General features: G+C 44.4%; 1 protein-coding gene across 2 annotated transcripts in view; it reads left to right on the top strand.

The window, feature by feature from the left end:
- Window positions 1–1,841: 1,841 nt before the first annotated feature.
- The window catches only part of LOC311268422 (serine/threonine-protein kinase BRSK1-like), a 37,044-nt gene continuing 19,097 nt past the window's right edge, over window positions 1,842–19,788 (top strand). For both annotated transcript variants that reach the window (XM_084372073.1, XM_084372072.1), the window contains exons 1-8: window positions 1,842–2,831; window positions 3,217–3,311; window positions 8,801–8,886; window positions 9,203–9,343; window positions 10,342–10,458; window positions 17,891–17,924; window positions 18,016–18,084; window positions 18,541–18,687. In XM_084372073.1, coding sequence (XP_084228199.1) covers window positions 2,744–2,831; window positions 3,217–3,311; window positions 8,801–8,886; window positions 9,203–9,343; window positions 10,342–10,458; window positions 17,891–17,924; window positions 18,016–18,084; window positions 18,541–18,687 — 777 coding nt within the window. In that variant the 5' untranslated portion in view covers window positions 1,842–2,743. The remainder of the gene's footprint in view (window positions 2,832–3,216; window positions 3,312–8,800; window positions 8,887–9,202; window positions 9,344–10,341; window positions 10,459–17,890; window positions 17,925–18,015; window positions 18,085–18,540; window positions 18,688–19,788) is intronic.

The following is a 19,788-nucleotide window of genomic DNA, read 5'->3' as shown; positions in this document are numbered from 1 at the left end:
GCTGCAGCATGCAATCATTTATTGTTGTCTTCAGATAAAATAAATGTGATTGTTCAGAAACCTACCTCAATTATTTATGTACAAAATAAATAATAATGGTCCTGACACTTTGTATTGAGGAACCACTCTAATGCTATATCATTGCAGTCATATACAGTAGTATTACATGCTTTTCTGATATCAAGAAAAGGCCCCACTGACAATGACATGGACAGGAAGTCAAGCTGCTTTGAACACTGGAAACCTTGGAAGAATCTACTTTTCATTTCCCAGTTTAACTGCTGGACACAAGACGTCTCCTACTTCACTGTGAAGCCCAGTCTCAGCGTATGTGCACTGGAGGCTTAAAGTCTCCACATCACATGTGTATGGTGAATATCGGACCAGGGATGGCTTCGAAACTATTTGTGATGTCACAAATCCTGCCCCTTAAAATCAGATTTCAAATCAGTGGACATCTGTCAACTGTAGGCACAAGAAGAAAAAAACACAATTCTGCCTCAAGGGGGACTTCACACTCATTCACTGATCTATTAAGTGTGAACTAATCAAATCAAGTCATAATAACTTGATTATTTTTAATGGTGAGCAACAAGAATTCATCCATTAATTCATGCATTAGTCATCTATTAGGCCTTGTTAACAATACAAACAATATACAATAGGCACCTTTACCATGAAGTGTTACTGATATTTCGACAACATTCATATTCATTATCTCTCATGGATTATATTGGTCTAATGTTCTTCTGTGATGCTGACTTGGACCATGTTCCTGCTCTCCTTTTTTTTTTCTTTTTTTTTTTTTTCAACAACTTTATTATTGTTTTACAAAATACACAAACAGTGCATAAAACCATATGATGAGCATCATATTAATAACAATTGGATAACAAGTAGACGTGACAATAATAATAAAAAGAAAAAGAAAAAAAGAAAAAAGTAAGATACACCAGGGGACATGAGCAATGAAAATTAAATTGAATTAAAGATATTAAAGTGGGAGCACAGATTTATAGTTTTGATAGCTTTCTTGTTATTAGAGGAAATTGACTTGAAATACATCGCCATTTCTTTCATGAAAACACAGAAAATGGGTTTTACTTTGGCAAATTTACACTTGTGGATATATGTTCCTGCTCTCCTGATAGTCTCCTGCTCTCGCCAATCACATCATGAGGAACTTTGCTGTAGTAAAACAGGGTGGGGGCGAGAGAGACACTCAGGGAGAGGAGGGGTGCGGAGGGAGAACAGGGACCCGGATGCTGATGCTGACCGATGAAGAGAAGGAAGCTAGAGAGGAGCAGGAGGAGGAGGAGGAGGAGTGTGAGAGGTGGGGAGAAAAAGAGAAAGGGAAACGGGGATATCACGAGTGGAGGAGACCATCCCGTCACTGATGGACACTACTGTGGATGTGGGAAACTTCTGAAAGATTTTCTTGCCAGGGCGATTCCCCCCTCCCCCCCCCCCCCTCCCCCTTAAACATTTATTTTATTTTAATCGTCGGTTTCGGGAGGCAACAGCTTGGCGCCTGCTGAGGGAGGAGATGCGGTGATATCATGAGCATAGCCGGTCAGGGAGAGAGAAAGAGAGACAGAGAGAAAGAGGGAGGGAGGAAGAGGGAGCACGGGGAGGAGAGGCGGGGAGTCGGCTACCACCAGTCCAGCTGAGGATGCTTGTTGTTTCTAGAAACAGGATTAATCACCGGGCCGTGCGCTGATCCTCCTCCGGCGCACCGAGCGCACCTCTCTCCGCCGCAGCTGTCCCTACCGAGGGCGCGTTCCGCCTGTCTCGCCCGGTCCGCCCCGAAGCTGTTTGCCTTTTTTTTTTATGCTCCCCCCCCCCCCTTCTTCCTCTATTTCCTGATGCAGGGCCGGGGAGGGGTGAGCCAAAGTGTGCACCGGATATTGGAAAACCCATTCTTCTTGCTGATGCTGTTGTGATAATAGATTATTATCTGGAACAACGCCGCATCTGCACAGAAAAGGCAGATCCTGACCGAAACGAGGCCTGGGCTTGAGGAGAAAAAACGGGAATGTGCGAGCTTGGGAGGATTATGAAAACATTTTTGGACGGTAGCAGCAGCAGCAGCAGCAGCAAGGAGGGGGGTCCCTGATATCGATCAGAGAATGGATTCAATCAGGGCATTCTGACTTGGGATATTTGAGACTTTGCTCTTACAGAAATCAATCCGTGGCAAATGTAGCCTTCCTGTCCAGGTCTGAATGAGATATTTTTCTTTTTCTGCTCCACTTTTGGCCAGCCGCATAAGCTATACAGGATCAATCAGCTTTAAACTACTGTTATTTATAGCAGGGGGGTGGGTTTGGTGTGACACGTTACTGTGGACCATCACGGGCACCGGTCAAACCTCACACGTCCTCCTCTTTCTCAGCTTTTCTACCTTTCCCTGTGAATGATGCTGCTTTCCGCGCTGTAGTAAAAAAAAATTTTTTTTTAAAAACCGAGGCACAACCCGAGACTTAGAGTTTATTCTAGGCCTTACAGAGTGGAAACTGGGCCGGTTCTCACTCCAAGCACGGACCTGACCGCATGACAAACAAGTGCATGGGAGTAGCCTGCAGGGCCCGGCTTTAGATCACGACCAGTCCTCCGTACCTCTCCTCTCCTTCTCCTCTACTCTCCGCCGCCTGTGATGTGCGTTAAGGCATTACGCACGGAGAAGGGGCGAGCGCTGTCTTGATCTGCCTTATATCAGGAAGAGTATTTCATCTCGGGAAGGATGAGCAGCAAGGAGCTGACGGTGGGCCAGTCCAGCCAGTATGTGGGGCCTTACCGGCTGGAGAAGACACTCGGGAAGGGACAGACAGGTAGGAGCCTCCTGAATGACAGGACGTCTGCGGGGTGCACCATCCTGAATCACAGTGACAAATGATATTCACGGTTTAATCCTCACTCCTCCTGTTAGTCTTCTTATCTTCCATGCTTTTTTTCTGCTACAACCATCTTAAAGCATCTTCTGAAATACATTGCAGGATGTAGCCTACATTTCTTTAGTATCTGGAGAGAAGGCACAGAAGGCCTCTCAACACGTATTGTAATCAGTCTTTTTGTGAGCTGAGTTTGGTCAATGTTTGGGACAATGTCAGTAAAGGCTTTTTGAATTATTTATGACATCGCCTCCTTCCTGTTTTCACACTGCATGATGATTTCTGATGCTCAAACATTTTCTTCCTCTCTCTGTGTGTCTCTCAGGACTTGTGAAGCTGGGCATCCACTGTATAACAGGGCAGAAGGTGGCCATAAAGATTGTCAACAGAGAGAAACTCTCCGAATCAGTTCTAATGAAGGTACAGTACCTATATTATCTGTCTGTCTGTCTCTCTTTGTATCTATCTATGGGCTGCATCACATGTGCCTGTCTGCCTGTGCAATATAGTATCCTGGCAGTTTGTGAAATAGTCACAAAATATAATCTATAGGATTCACGTACATGGACGACTATTTTCAGATGTTTTTGTGACTATCACCCGTGCCTGCACCACATTTCTTTGACTGAATGAACCCTGCCGGAGCTGCAGAGAGGTGGTCAGGTGGGACAGCAGAATCCAGGGTTTGCATCAGTTCTGTGGATAGGTTTAGGTCGGGCTGGGTAATACTGCCTTGAAATAATATCACAGTATATTTATGCTGTAACACAATACACAATATATATCTCAATATGTTTAAATCTCCTCAAAAGCATTTCATAAATGCTCAGACTGGGCGACAAAATCAAATTTCATACTATTTTTGATTAAATACCTCGATATAGATACTGCAACAATCTTGTAGGGATGACTATTGGTGCTGTTACAAAATATGAACACAATGAGATTTTTGATTTATAATCATCAGTAGTGTGGATATAATAACTAAGTGGGCTCCAGGTTAAGGCAACAAAAACATTTTGGTTATGTTTAGGAAAAGATATTGTCAGTTTGTGAAACAGTCATGAAATGTAATCTACTAGAGCCCGTTGAAAACCTGCTGTTCAGCACAGATTATCTGGTATTGTGAGGGGTTCACAGATCCAGTCTCAAGCCTCTCAAACTGCTCCCAAAAAGCTGGGTGATTACAGCTGTACTTTCCGAGCTGGGCCACGACAACCAATGAGAGAGCCGTCCCGGAGCAGCTGACGGTGCTGCCAAGCAGCTATAAACATTTTAGCCCTTGAGGCTAATGTTAGTTAGCATATGACCATTTACAGAAATGTAAAATCTCACCTCCAGATCTTGCTGAAGAATAAAAAACCCTGTGGACCGGGTCTCCCCACTCGTCGAAACTCATCTAACCTCCTGCTTTTGTTTTGTTTTTCACTGCAACGCGTAACTGCAGCAAGTCATGCACCAGGCGAATCTCCATTTTGTTTATGTCTGCTTCCCCATGAGACCCTGTGAGAGGGATCACATGAGGTGGTGCATTGCTCCCTCTGGTACGATTACCTTATTTGTAGTGTGTGTTGGGCCGTTGTTATAAAATCTTGTCGTGTGTGCATGTTTAAGATTAAAGCAAAACAAATCTTTGGGGTTTTTCCTTACGTGTATGAAACAACCCGATTTCAAAATTAGATGGGACTGTATTGTTAGCCCAGCTTGAGTCTGCAGAGCCGTGATGCCAGTGCAGAAATTGTTGCATGTTCACATTACACCAACCTGCCAAGTGTGAAGTAGATCGGATGAATGGTTCTCGAGATATGTGAAGAACATACGGACGGAAAGACAGCCAGACATTCCTTGCTTTATAGTCAGCTAGGGTGCAGGTTAAGGTTAGGGGAAGATCCTGATAAAATTATACATTTTTAACCTTTAATTCTGACCGTCACAAAATGGACAACTCATGGATTAAATTTCGTCACTTTTCCACAAACTGCTGTGATGCCGGGTTAGACTTTACAGTAGCTACAGAGCTCAAATCATAAGCTCGCACTCTCCAACCTGCAGAAATAGCAACAGAAATGGAGTCTATATTTTCGTCAAGAAAAGCCCATCTGTGTGTTGTAACTTGGAGCTGCTGAGTGTGTGGGCACTGCTTCTGTATACCGAACAATAGAGATGATTTCATTCTGCTAATTAAGCCCTCTGATGAAAGCTAGTGCAGCTGAAACACACTGGACTGAAATGAAATTGAAATAGGTTTTTTTATGTTGCCGTTTCTAATGTGGCTGATTACTTGCAGCCTTGAGCAGTTTTTAAAACACAGCAGGGTGCACAGGGAATACTTTAGCACAGAAGGAAGTCTGGTGTGGTGTGTTGGTGTGATATATTTTAGAACAAACAAGTATCTCTGTGTCTTACACTGAAACACTGATTTTGAATTCAGTCTATAGAAAACGAGAGAGCCTCGTTCTGCAGTATATAAGATCAGGAAAATGTGACTAGATCACTTTCTTGAGCTGGATGACAAATACAAGACAAAAGGCCTCCATCCCATCATCCTCTGCAAATGCCACTGGTCCCCATTCCTCCGGTTTACACAGTATTGCTTTGGACAGCTGCCCATTGCCTCCTCTGTGTGCTAACCGTCAGTAACAGCATCACTGGGCTGCTGTCTGCTAGCTTTAGCTGGGAAGGCCGGCACATTTGAATACAAGGAAGTGAAGTAGCTTTTTTTATGGTGACACTCCAAACGTGGCTTTTCACTTTTAGCTTCCTGCTCGAGGGCTCCAACATGACTCAGAGGCAAGTTTGTTTCTGGCAGTTGATGCCCATTTTGTATCCTCTCACTTACACTTAGTGTCCACATTATTAGGTCCAGTTCAATGCAATCCAAAACCACTGTGCTGGGTCAAAGTCTACATTTATCATGCTGTGTTTTAACATGGATATATAATATTCTTTCCCCCTCATGTAGGGAGGACAGAAAATTAGGAACACCTCTTAAAAGCATATAATGCAGTCAACAATGTCAACAGAAACTGAACCTTAAAGACAGATTTTATAGAAGCGCTGATGTGTGGACTACATTAGATTATACAGTTGTATATAAAGTGGCTACTGAATGTTTTCATATCTTACTACAGATCACGACAATCCCCCTTACTTTAAGTATCAAATGAAATATGTACTTAGTTGTTGGTAAAATAGCGAACAATGTATCGAATATGGCCTTAAATTCATAAAATTTGACCCCATGAAGGGATTCATCAGAACATTTCAGCATGTTTCAGACTATAAGGTTCAAAGTCCAGAGACCTTGAAAGACCTTAAAGGACAGTGGGAACATCAATATTGTGCATCATGTGTCAGACTGTTTAATAGGTCATATAGACAACTGCTGGTGCTGAAATGAGATCTGATAAACTGAGTTCATTCATTCTACAGGATAGATTTAGACATTTAACTGTGAATCACTGTGATCTTCCCTCCTCTCCATACTAGGCATGAAGAGACCTTATCCTCACTGTAAAAGATGGGGGACAAAATCCATAGTCCACATTAGACTAACCGCTGTGTGGAAAGCAATTTGCAAAAATCTCCCATTGAGGAGAAATGAATACACTGACTAATCACTTTTTCAATATGGGTATATGAGAGTTGTATGAACTATACTTGATCAAATGTAGCGTTTAATGAAACAGTACCATATTATCTTAGTTCATGAGCACACCTTATTCTTCATTGTTAAGGTAAGGCCAGAATTTTAGCTTAAAACATGAAAAAAATTAACTGACGTGATCAATATGTCAATTCAAGTTTGAAATAAACAACAGTGTTGATGTTGTTTCAGATACTTCAATGTATTGTGTTGCAGAGATGTCTGAGGTTAGCATGCTAACCAGCTAGCCCAGGACCATCTTGTGTGTTATACCGCTTTGTACCACAAGAGGCGACAGTCTGATAGCCAAAGATAGCTACAGCAGTTCGTAGCCTCATTCCCACAGGCTTTTCAAGGCAGGAATATTTTGCCTCGGCGTCTGTATAAAAGTTACAGAGACGATAGGGGGACGGTTTCGTTCCGCCTCTGTTCTGCCAGTGGAGGTAGTACCAGAGCCGCAACAGAGGGGAATTGACCTCTGTGTGAAAGTGTGGGCCGGCAGGGTGGGACAAAGGTGTGACGCCGCTTTGATTGTGTTCACATTCTGACGACAAAACAGATCCTTTGCTGGATATCGCTCAAGATAAAGAACGATTGTCCCACACCTCAACCCACAAAGCAACATTACAAGACCAAACAACAGTAATGTGATTAATTACTTCGGCAGCGTATACGAGGGAAAAAAATGCAGAATTTACACATGGAAAAGCCTCTGTCTCCCTGTCTGTCTTACCGGCTGTTCGTCACACTTCCACCCAGAAAACAGTGTCTGTACCCGGCAGAGAGGGCCAAGCAGCTCCCACAGTGGACTGGCGGTGATTATTTGATGTGATTTTGAGCATAACAACTCACATGTCTTTGTCGCCTTCCACAATTGTGTTGTGGAAAAGACACCGCGACCCGGACAGCCCTCCCTACCGAGTCTTTGGTGAACATCCCCCTGGAAAGGATCTCAATCACAACACAATATAACAGCATTCATATGATTATAAACAATACGCTGAGACACTTTTACATTCACAGATGGGAAACCAGACTTAAAAAAACAAACACAGATATTAACGTTATAATGTGTACCGTCACACCTCTTTTGGTTCCGCAACGCTTGGTTCAGTACAAACAAACAACGGTGGTGTAAAGGCCAAGGACGTTATATTAAATCTAGACACAGCCTTGAAGGCGGAGCCCCATGCATTCCTGTGAAAGCTGCTTTGTGGCATTTTAAAGCCAAGCTCAACTTCAGGGGTATTACAGTATACACTAGGGACCTCCACCAGCTGAGCCGGCTAACTTCCGGTAGGCGCCCTGCTAACTTGAATGGGGATAAAATAATATAATCCTGCGGGTCTTCTAGATTTTCAAAATCTTATTGGACCAAATCTTTAATTCTGATAGTGAAACGAGTCACTTTGCGGCGGGTGTGACGCTGAAAAACATGTATCCACCATTTTACAGATGCTTCTTTTACAATGTTAAATTGTCAGTCTTATGGGAAAAAGTCCGGCGCTCTTCCTGGAGACTTGGTAAAGGCGAGTCTTTGCTGTGGCAATATTGCAGATCTCTGTCTGAAAAGGGCTAGAAGTTCCGCTGCCCTCTTTAGTTTTGGAGCTACATTGAAATTCTGTCTTCTACACCTTTAAATAAAAGAGATTTGGTTTTCTCAAATACAAATGTGAAAAGATGTGAGATTATCTTTTTTTTGTAGTACTATTTATCCATCTAGATTGTTTTGTGTGAGATGCTGAGAGTCGCAGATATGGTCTGGAGAGATGTCTGCCTTCTCTTGAATATAGTGGACCTAGATGGCACTCTGCTTGTGGTGCCTAATGCTGTAAAAATACTGCAATGAAATGAAACGATGACTCGGCTACAGAGCGGGATGTAAACATTAATGGTGTCCTCCTTGACTTGGCCTTAACATTAGCTACCTTAGTTAGCTTGGTTAGCCAGCCTCTCATCATAGAAAATAATAATTTTCTTATTCTGCCCCATCAATGTCTACCACTCCTTATGTCAGCACATCTTCAACAACTTGTTTCTGCCCTGAAGTGATTACTAATGAATTTACACTAACATTTCACACTGCCTCAGTCTGCGTCATATTTGACCTAACTCTACCTTCATGCTTGCCTCCTCCCTTCCTCCCTCTCTCTTCCCGCTGACATTTCAATCTCCGTAATTTTTAACTTTCGCTCCGTCTTTTCTTCTCTCTCCCTCTCTCTTAACCTTTCTCCACTTCTCCCCCTCCCTTTTGTCTATGCAGGTGGAGAGAGAAATAGCTATTCTTAAACTAATAGAGCACCCTCACGTTCTGAAGCTGCATGATGTCTATGAAAATAACAAATACCTGTGAGTATCTCTCTATCTTTCTCCTGTCTGCACACTTTTTTTTTTTTAATCTTCTGCCTCTGGATCTCCGCCAGAGCAGAAACAACCTTGAATCTGAAAAGGAAAAAAAAAGGTTCTGTGAGACAAAACTGAGATAAATAACCAGATGACTTGGATGGGGCTGTGAGTGTGTGTCTAAGTTAATATGTGTGGAGGAAGCAGCCCTGACTTGTGCGTGTGAATTTAGATCCTTTGGGGGGGTTGTAATCTTTTGTTTGTTAGCTACTTTTGCTCACCTGTTTTCATCTTTCTGACCTCTCTGCCCTTCTGTCCCCAGTTACCTGGTATTGGAGCATGTGTCCGGCGGAGAGTTATTTGACTACCTAGTGAAGAAGGGCAGGCTGACCCCCAAAGAGGCTAGGAAGTTCTTCAGGCAGATTATATCCGCCCTTGACTTCTGCCACAGTCACTCCATATGGTATGTTAAGGGCTAATGACCTTATGTGTGTGTGTGTGTGTGTGTGTGTGTGTGTGTGTGTGTGTGTGTGTGTGTGTTCAGTGTCTAGTTTGACTCCTGTCGTTGCTGTGTTGACCTTTGTTGCATGTCACACCCTTCTCTCCCCCTGTCTCCTGTCTTCTCCTTCACTATCAAATTCAATATAATCTTTCTTTTTAAAAAAAGCTATAGAGAGCAGCAGGGATGATGTAACGCTGAAGTTGGCAATTACCAGAAGTAAAAAGCTGCTAGCCTTTAAATTCACTTCATTGCGGTCACATGAATTAATGCCACCACCACTAAGCTTCCTACTACACTATACTATGACTTTTCACAACCTTTCACCTAATGATGTCAAGTATAACATATAATAGACCTATATTAATAACATGAAATGGAATAATCAGCTTGTTACACAACAACAACCCTATGTCATGCAAAATGTAACGGATGTTTTATTAAACTACATAAAGTCCAGGTTTATGAGTTGGTATGAGAACAAGCTTTAAACATGTGTTTGGTGGAAAAGGTTTGTTTCATCATAAAGACATCTATATGCATTCATATCAGATCCATCTGAAAATCAAAAGACTCCAACAACTGTCTGTCTGAGCACTTTTGAAATGCAGCAAACTTTCCAGATTTAATTTTTTTTGTCAGTATTATCCAATGGCTTATGCATACTGTACAACAAAGACCTTATTCAACCCCTCAAAAAGTTAAAAGCTGGTTTAGTATGTAATACATTCACCTTACCTTACATTATCTGAGGGATTCGTAAACTGACATTTCATATTGGTCTGCGGGCTGATGGAATTCTCTTACCTCTTGAGCACAAGCTTGTTCATCAGCTCGTGCAAAAACGTCAAAATGGAATTTATCATCAAGCCGACATAATTCATTTTAGAGTTTCCACCTATAGCTGCAAAGTCCTGTAGGAAGTCAACTAAGTGTACAAGTGTGTCTGTGTGTGTGTTCAGCCACAGAGACCTGAAGCCAGAGAATCTTCTCCTGGATGAGAAGAATAACATCAGGATAGCAGACTTCGGCATGGCTTCACTACAGGTTGGGGACAGCCTCTTGGAAACTAGTTGTGGGTGAGTACTGGATCAAATGGGTTCAAAGTAACTTGTTAGTTGTTCTGGCACCTGAGCGCGTAGCGAGGCACACATCACCAGACAGCTAAACACTTTAACTTGACTGAAGTGGCTAGGTAGCTTCAACGATGAGTAGGCAGGACGTGAGTTGTCAAGGTGAACTCCATTTATTGAAGATACAGCGTTTCATGCCAAGTTGTTAATAATCATGTGAAACTGTAAATAAACCAACACAAAAAAGCTATGAAATAGCGTAAATAAATATTATGCAATATAATGAAATATGAGCAGAAATAATTTTCATAATCACAGATTAATTAATCTACTCACACACAAAGCTGCTCCAAGCTCTACACAGGCAGATGAAACTGGATAAAAAAGGAAATCTTAACCCATGCGGTCCTCTAGTCTTTTCCACTACTAATCATGTGACCTGATCTAGTGACTGAAGTCATGTGACCTGAACAACCAATGAGAATGCGAACATCTAAAATGCTGTGAAAAGCTGCATTCCTCTTAATGACCTATGGGAGGGGCTATAACACTTAACAGAACAAAACACATGCAACATCACACTCCCCGCCTGGTATTGAACACAATACCACTATGAAAGACGACACCTAGGGAGTTAAGCAAAAGTCTATGTCACCCTAGGGAGACATTAACACCACCACCTCTGTGATGGGCCGAAGGAAGGTCTTGGAGGTCCCACCTCTGACAACCTTGAGCTCCACTTTCCTGACCTTACCGTCGCTTGAAGGGAAGGTTTTAGTGACCAACGCCATGGGCCAGTGGTTCCTCTCCACCTGGGGATCACGAAGAAGCACTATGTCTCCTTCCTTGACGTTGGGGCAGCTCTTCTGCCACTTGGACCGACTCTGAAGCATAGGGAGATACTCGCGCCTCCACCTTTCCCAAAAGGTGTTGGCCAAGTGCTGGACTTTTCTCCACTGCTGGCGATGTAGATCTGCATCGACGAAGCACCCTGGAGGAGGAGGAGAACTACACATTTTCTGGGTAAGGATCATAGCTGGAGTAAGGAGCGATGGAGCGCTCACATCTGTAGAGATGGTTGTCAGAGGTCTGGCATTAATTATGGCGGACACTTCTGCCATGACTGTAGACAGAACCTCGTGAGAAAGGTGAGATGGCTGAATCTGGGACAACATGGAATCCAGAATCCTCCTGGAGACCCCAATCATCCTCTCCCACACGCCACCCATGTGGGAGGAATGAGGCGGATTAAAGATCCATGTACAGCCTTCTTTGCTGAGGAACCGGAAGACGTTAGGCTCCTTGTCATCTTGAAGGAGTATTTTCAGCTCCTTGCATGCCCCCTTGAAATTTGTGCCACAATCGGAGCGTATCAGCTTCACTGGACCCCGGATGGCAAAAAATCGACGAAGAGCGTTTATGAAGCTCGATGTGTCCATGGCCTCGATCAGCTCTATATTAACAGCACGCACACTGAGACAGGTAAAGATCACTGCCCACCTCTTGCTCTTAGCGGCACCTCCACGTGTGCGTCGAGTAGAGATACTCCAAGGCCCAAATACATCAATGCCTACGTTGGTGAATGGTGGCTCAGTACTTGACCGATCTGCAGGGAGGTCGGCCATCTTTTGCTCGGCTGTCCTTCCTCTGAGCTTGTTACACGTCACACACTTGTGCAAATGTCTTGCAATGCATCTCTTGACGCCAACCATCCAGATGCCATCAGCATGTATCGCTCCCTCCGTAAAGATCCAGCCTTGGTGCTTAACTCTCTCGTGATAGTAGTTGATGAGAAGACCACCGATGTGGCTGCGACCAGGGACAATGAGATGGTGCATTTCTTCTGCCTTGAGAGTCGAGTGACGAAGTCGGCCCCCAGTTCTCAAGAGTCCATCACTATCGAGGATAGGATCCAACTTTCTCAATGGACTGCTCTTCGGGATGTCCAGCCCTTGCTTCAGACAAGACATCTCAGTCTGATATGCATCACTCTGGATACATCTAATGATGACCTGTCTCGCTTTTAGCAGATTGTCAGATGTGTGGACCTTTGAACATTGATGCCAACCTTTACATTCTGTTTTACCTTTTGTACTCTTGGCTCTCGTGGTCTCAGCGATGTGGATCAGAGTGGCTATGGCTCTGATGAGAGACTGCCAGGTTGAGAACCTTTCAAATCGTTGAGAGCCCAGATTTGTGTCGGTGCATGCTGTGAGGTGAGAGCGCACTTCTGTATCAGAGTCTGGGTTCACGAGGTCATAAGATATCTCCACAGGCGCATCTTCCTTCATGGGTAGCAGCAGGAACTTGGGCCCTGTGAGCCAGCTGGTGTGTAACAGAAACACCGCAGGTACTGACCTAGTTGCTACATCTGCTGGATTCTGACTGGTGGGTACGTAGTGCCACTGTTCGGGGCTCGAGAACTTCCTGATGCGCTCTACCCTGTTACTGACATACATGTAAAATCTGCGGGTAACGTTGTGAATATAACCCAGCACGACTTTGCTGTCAGTGTAAAACTTCATGTCATCAATCTTGACATCCAATTCTCTTGACACCAGCTCTGCAATCTCAACAGCGAGGACCGCAGCTCCCAGCTCAAGCCGTGGGACCGTATGGACTGACAAAGGAGCTAATTTAGCCTTCCCAATGACAAATCCTACGTGGTCCATGCCATTGCTGTCCAACACCTTCAAATAGGCCACTGCAGCGATGGCTTTCACAGAAGCATCCGAAAAGATGTGCAGCTCTACACGCCTGGCGTTAGAAATAGATGTACTCGTGTAACGACGAGGAGTCTGAAAGTGTTCGAGAGCTTGTAATGAGTCTCTCCAAGTGATCCACTCTCCTTCCTTATCTGCTGGGAGGGGCTCATCCCAGTCGGTGGTGTCTTGGGTTAGTTCTCTCAGCAGAGACTTTCCTTGAACGGAGATTGGTGCTACTAGGCCGAGCGGATCGAATAAACTATTCACCGTAGCAAGCACACCTCTCCTTGTGAACGGTCTTTCAGTGCTGGAGACCCGGAAGGTGAATGTATCTTTGCACAGGTCCCAGTTCAGTCCTAAACTACACTGCATTGGAAGAGAATCACTATCTGGATCGAGCTCCTTCAAGTTCTTGGCGTACTCGGAGGCCGGAAATGCTTGCATGACTGTTGGACTGTTGGATGCAATCTTCTGGAGGCGTAGGTTAGACATACCCAACATACCTCGTGCCGCTTTGAGTAAGTTGACAGCTTCATCTTCTGATGGCAGAGATGTGAGGCCATCGTCCACATAGAACTCTCTATGTACAAACTCTTTTGCTGCAGAGCCAAACACCGGTTCTCCGTATAGTGCAGCTTGTCTGAGGCCGTAGGTTGCCACCGCCGGAGAGGGGCTATTGCCAAATACGTGAACCCGCATCCGGTACTCGACAACCTCACCTGTAGGGTCATTATTCTTGAACCACATGAATCGAAGAAAGTTCCTGTGATCTTCCCTCATGAGAAAACTATGAAACATCTGTTCGATGTCTGTGGTGACAGCAATCTGTTCACGTCGAAAACGCATCAGAACCCCCAATAAACTATTGGTCAGGTCTGGCCCGGTCAACAACACATCATTTAGAGACACCCTGAGATGTTTGGCGCTAGAGTCAAACACGACTCTGATATTACCAGGCTTGCGTGGGTGGTACATTCCAAATGAAGGGAGGTACCAGCACTCTTCTCCCTCCGCTAATGGTGGAGCCAGCTCTGCATGATGCTGATCGAAGATCCGTTGCATGAAGGCGACAACGTGTTGCTTCATCTCTGCCCTCCTATCAAGAGTGCGACAGAGAGATTTAAAGCGACTCAGAGCTTGCTCCCTGTTGTTAGGTAGACGTAATCTTGAAGAGCGGAATGGGAGTGGAGCTACCCAGTTGTTTCCTTCATCGATGAACATCTCCTTATCCATTAGTTCAATGAACTGTTTGTCTTCAATAGAGGGGGCAATCTCGTTGTCATCCTCGGTGCGCTGGAAGATCTTTCTTCCCAAAGAGTCACCGTCAGAGCGTTGAACTGGCATACGAGCAAGCGGTGAGCCTTGCAGATTATGAGGACTGTGAGACTTCAGACTGGTCACAGTGGGCTTCTCCTTCAGAGTGAGATGGTTTGGGCAGGGCGTGAAGTGAGAATGGCGTCCATTCTCAAGAATGTGAGTACGGAACACGTTTACCTCTTTGGGTTTGTGAGCCGCACCTAAACATGCTTCCCCGATGATGACCCAACCGAGATCCAAGCGTTGGGCGTATGGTGCACTGTTAGGCCCATTGTGCTGTTTTCTCACCTTGTGGACCTGTAGAACATCACGCCCAAGGAGAAGGAGGATCTGAGCCTCTGGATCAAGTGGAGGAATGTGCTTAGCAACAGAGTTGAGGTGAGGGTGGTGTTTGGCTATTTCAGGAGTGGGTATCTCCGACCTATCCTCAGGGATGTAGTTACACTCTATGAGAGTTGGGAGATTTATGCTGAAGCTTCCATCCAAAGTTTTTGCAATGAAGTTTGTGGCTCTCCTCCCAGACATTTCAGTAAGGCCAGCACATGTCCTAAGATCTAGCGAGCAATCTGTTGCTGTGATCATCAAGAATAGTGTAGAGTTTCACTGACCTGTCTGGTTGACCCTTAGGATGAACTGTGATAAGGCAAATTTTTGAGCAGGAGCGTGGGCCATTACCCTCTCCACAGACCTCTGTACACTTCGAGTTCACCGTAGGAGACTGATCACCCTTCTCCTCCCCGCCGTTCTCCGATTCAGGGGTCTGGCTATGCCATGGAGCTGGTCCAGGATGAAGAGCCGCTACATGCTTGTCGCTGCTGCACTCTTTGCACTGTACTGCGATTTTGCAATCTTTGGCATAATGTTTGCTTGAAGAACAACATCTAAAACATATGCCAGCCTCTTTAAGATACGCCTTGCGTTCTTCGATTGTTTTGGTTCTAAAGCCTCTGCAGTGTTTAAGGGGGTGAGGCTTTTTATGAATAGGACATTGCCTACTGACATCCGGCCTAGCACTAGGGGTCCCTGTATCGTCGGAGTCAAGCATAGAAGAGACCTCTGTCTTGTGTGAGGAGATGAAACTTCTAGAGCTGCTCATCTTCTTTACTGTATTGTTTGGCCTTATTATTGTGTCTGCTGAAGAGGACAGAGAGAAACTTGGGTCGTTGCGGATGTAGGCCTCTCTGCAGACGAACTCGACAAAGTAGGCGAATGGTGGGAAATGTACCTGGTAATGTGCCTTGTAATTACTACCATGAGAGATCCATTTTTCCTGGAGACTGAATGGCAACTTCTCTACTATGGGTATCAGGCCTCTAGCAGTATCCAGGCAAGCTAGTCCAGGTAGGTTCCCCTCACGCTGTGCTGATGCTAGCTCTTGTAGCAGGTCGCCCAGCTCTTGGAGCTTTTGAGGATCTTTATTGGTGACCTTGGGAAATTTCTCCAGTCTGTCGAAGAGAGCTTTCTCTATCATCTCTGGGGATCCATAACACTCATTAAGACGAGACCACACCATTCTCAGGCCTCGAGCTGGGTCGCTGATGTGTACAGCTCTAATCCTCTTCGCATGTGCTGAAGACTGTGGACCCAGCCACTTGGATAACAAGTCGAGCTCTTCACTTGGGGTAAGTTCTGTTCCTTCAATGGAGTTTAGGAAGCTGGTCCTCCATGCCCAATAACTTTCAGGTCGATCGTCGAATTTGGTGAGACTGGAGCTGAGCAGTTCCTGACGAACGAGGAATCTAGCAATATCCCCAAACCCTGTACGGTCAGCAAAGGGAGTGAGAGGAGGTTGCTTGTTGAGAGTGGGTGTGAATGGCTGTTGTGACCTCATGGGGTAGAAGCTATGGGGGTTAGCATCAGGATCTGGCTTCAGTAGGGGAGTGGTTGGAATACGTGGTCTAGCATCTGCACAACCATGAGATAGATTAGGAGTGGCACTGTTCAAGATGGCGGGATTGTATAGTTGAGGCTGCCTCTGTGGTGGTTCAGCGAGTGTATGCTTAGAGCCTTCCTGTGAATGACGCTCAACATACTCACTGGTCCTTTCTTGGGGGGATTGAGGAGGAAGAAGGGACCCGATGTTGGAAGCTCTAGGGCCTTTCTCTAACTCTGCTGCTGTAGACTCGAGGGCTTCGGCTTCTGCTTCTGCGGCTGCAATCCTTTTGTCTAGCTTTAATGTAGCGAGAGCAGCCTCCATCTTAGCCTTTTCTATTAACAGTTCATTTTCTTTCTGAACAAAGGTTGCACGGGCACGTGCGGCTAAGACTTTAGCCCGCGCCTTAGCTGCAGCTAAGCTAGCAGATGAACTGCTTGCGCTTGAGCTAGACCCGCTAGAGACTGACCTGGCAGCAGCACCCTGGTTCGCTGATGAGCCTGCCTGCTGTGCTTCTGTGGGAGACGCAGCATCCATCTTGAAACTTAACTGGGTATCAGGCTGGCCCTGCTGAAGCTGCTAATGAGGTGTGCTTCTCTGTTCACAAGAGTATTTGCTGTGTAGAACCCGCTGAGCTGCTGTGTTTTCACTGTTCTGGCACCTGAGCGCGAAGCGAGGCACACATCACCAGACAGCTAAACACTTTAACTTGACTGAAGTGGCTAGGTGGCTTCAACGATGAGTAGGCAGGACGTGAGTTGTCAAGGTGAACTCCATTTATTGAAGATACATCGTTTCATGCCAAGTTGTTAATAATCATGTGAAACTGTAAATAAACCAACACAAAAAAGCTATGAAATAAAGTAAATAAATATTATGTAATATAATGAAATATGAGCAGAAATAATTTTCATAATCACAGATTAATTAATCTACTCACACACAAAGCTGCTCCAAGCTCTACACAGGCAGATGAAACTGGATAAAAAAGGAAATCTTAACCCATGCGGTCCTCTAGTCTTTTCCACTACTAATCATGTGACCTGATCTAGTGACTGAAGTCATGTGACCTGAACAACCAATGAGAATGCGAACATCTAAAATGCTGTGAAAAGCTGCATTCCTCTTAATGACCTATGGGAGGGGCTATAACACTTAACAGAACAAAACACATGCAACATCACATTAGTATGTCTGACTTGTTTATTAAGTGACTTTGGTCATCTACCTTTTCAAATTTCATCTTAAACTGATAAAATTTGGTGATATACAGTGTGCAGAACATCCATTTAATGCTCTATTGTGTTTCTGTTTACATAATCGATGGCTTTGTTCATCAAAAGCTTAAACATTTTTAAACCACCTGCCCATCGCCCGTCAGGAGGAACGTGGATTTAACAGATAAATTTAGTATGGGATTGTAGCTTTCACCTGGATTCACCTGTTCAGTCTATTCAATGATAAAAGAGCAAGTGTCGTCAGGTTTTTGTATGTTTGTGTCCAGTTCAATCGTTCCATAATTTCCTTTCTTCTTTATTTATAGATCCCCTCACTATGCTTGCCCAGAGGTCATACGGGTAAGTTACTTCCCTCTTAGTGTGTGTGTGTGTGTCAGTGCGCGCGTGTGCATGTGTCTAATGCCACCCTTTCCCTACATCTGTGTTTCAGGGGGAGAAGTACGATGGTCGCAGGGCAGATGTATGGAGTTGTGGAGTTATCCTCTTTGCTCTTCTTGTGGTAAGAAGATCCTTTTATTTTTCATTTTTCCAGTATTAAGTCGCCCACCTCCACTCCACCGGGCATAGCTTTCAAAATGTGAATTGTAATTTTTGGCTTTAGTTGTTGTACAGATTAAATAAACAATGTATAGTTATAATTATTTAGCTTTAGAGGTCCTGGTAGGTTGTTTTTGTTCTCTTTGAACAGAGCCAGTCTAGCGGTTTCCCCCTGTTTTCAGTTTCTATGCTAAGCTAGGCTAACTGCTCGTGGTAAGACAGCAAATAAGTGAAGTTCCCAAAATGTCAAAATATTCCTCCAACTGTGTTGAGTGACACACACATAGAAAACAACCAGATGACAACTTGCATTAATGATGGATAAAAATCATATTTATTTATGTTTTAATTATCTTTTCTCATTTATCTCTTATTTCTGTTTTCTAATCTTTCTCTATCCCCCTCCATTCCTTCCCAGGGTGCCTTGCCCTTTGACCATGATAACCTGCGGCAGCTTCTAGAGAAAGTGAAGAGCGGGGTATTCCACATGCCCCACTTTATACCTCCTGACTGCCAAGCTTTGCTTAAAGGAATGATAGAAGTCAACGCTGACAAGAGACTCACGGTGAGGTGGTGGGGACCACGGGGCTTATTAGCAAGAAGGAAAAGACACTTCATAAATGTAAATGGCATTGTTCTTTGAATCATATTGCAGCTATATATTTCATTTGAAAAATAGAAAATGTAATGGTTTCCCAGCAGAAACATCATTTTGGAATCGAAGCGCATGGGCTTTTGCTCCATCCCTGAACAAAAATATGAAATCTCCTTTGAAGCAGATGAGACACACGTTTTCTCCAAATACCATAGTGTCAGTGCATTGCAGAGCATTGTTGAGATAGAGCATTGTGCGTTTATGCCAGTCCCCTCTATGATCATATGTATCAGAATCATTGTCTGCCAAAAACTGTTTCACCCCACGTCAGTCACTTGGAGGAAAGGAGAGCAGGTCTGACCCATCAAGACTTGAAGACTGGACACTATAAACATGACTAAGCAAATCAATAAGGATACTCAAGCAAAATTTCCTGACTGTATATTTCTGTCTTCACACATCTCAGATGAAAGACCAGGAAGCTCGGCCAGCATATCCATAACGTGGCTGTAATAAACCTAACTGACCATTTTCTAAAGCCCTCAACAACTATTGTCCATTCATAGCTGAGCAAATAGCAGGTCTGTCAAGCTTTGGATCCCTCCACATGGTGAACATATGTGCAGGGGGCTGTTGTAAGAGTTTCGAAGCCTTTCCAAAAGCATTAAAACAAAATCCTAACTTAAAGTAATGGAACATTGTTTTCATCTTCTATAACGTATCCATGTCCCGCTAACTAGCTAACCACCTACAGCACGTAACTGAGTGCTTTTAAGAAAACTTCACAACCAGCACATCAGCCATGTAGTATTTCTTCACTGTGTGGAAGCTGCTCTTTTGTCAAAGTCTGCTCCCTCTCACATATTGTTTCTGAACTCTGCTTCGGCTGCACCGTTAGCAGCTCTGTCCTGCTCTTTGTTGGATTTTGTGTTTACGTTACCTTAGAATGAGCCTTTTTATATCTACAGAGGGAGCGGGTCCTCTTCCATGGAGTCCGCCATGTTTCTACAGTAGCCCAGAACGGACAAACCAAACACTGGCACCGAGGAGGGATTTTAATGTTATTAGTGG

Source organism: Pagrus pagrus, assembly GCF_965226575.1.
Source record: "Pagrus pagrus genome assembly, chromosome: 13".
Classification (NCBI taxonomy): domain Eukaryota; kingdom Metazoa; phylum Chordata; class Actinopteri; order Spariformes; family Sparidae; genus Pagrus; species Pagrus pagrus.
The sequence above is the reverse complement of the archived record's forward strand: the minus strand, read 5'-3'. Positions and strand labels throughout refer to the sequence as shown.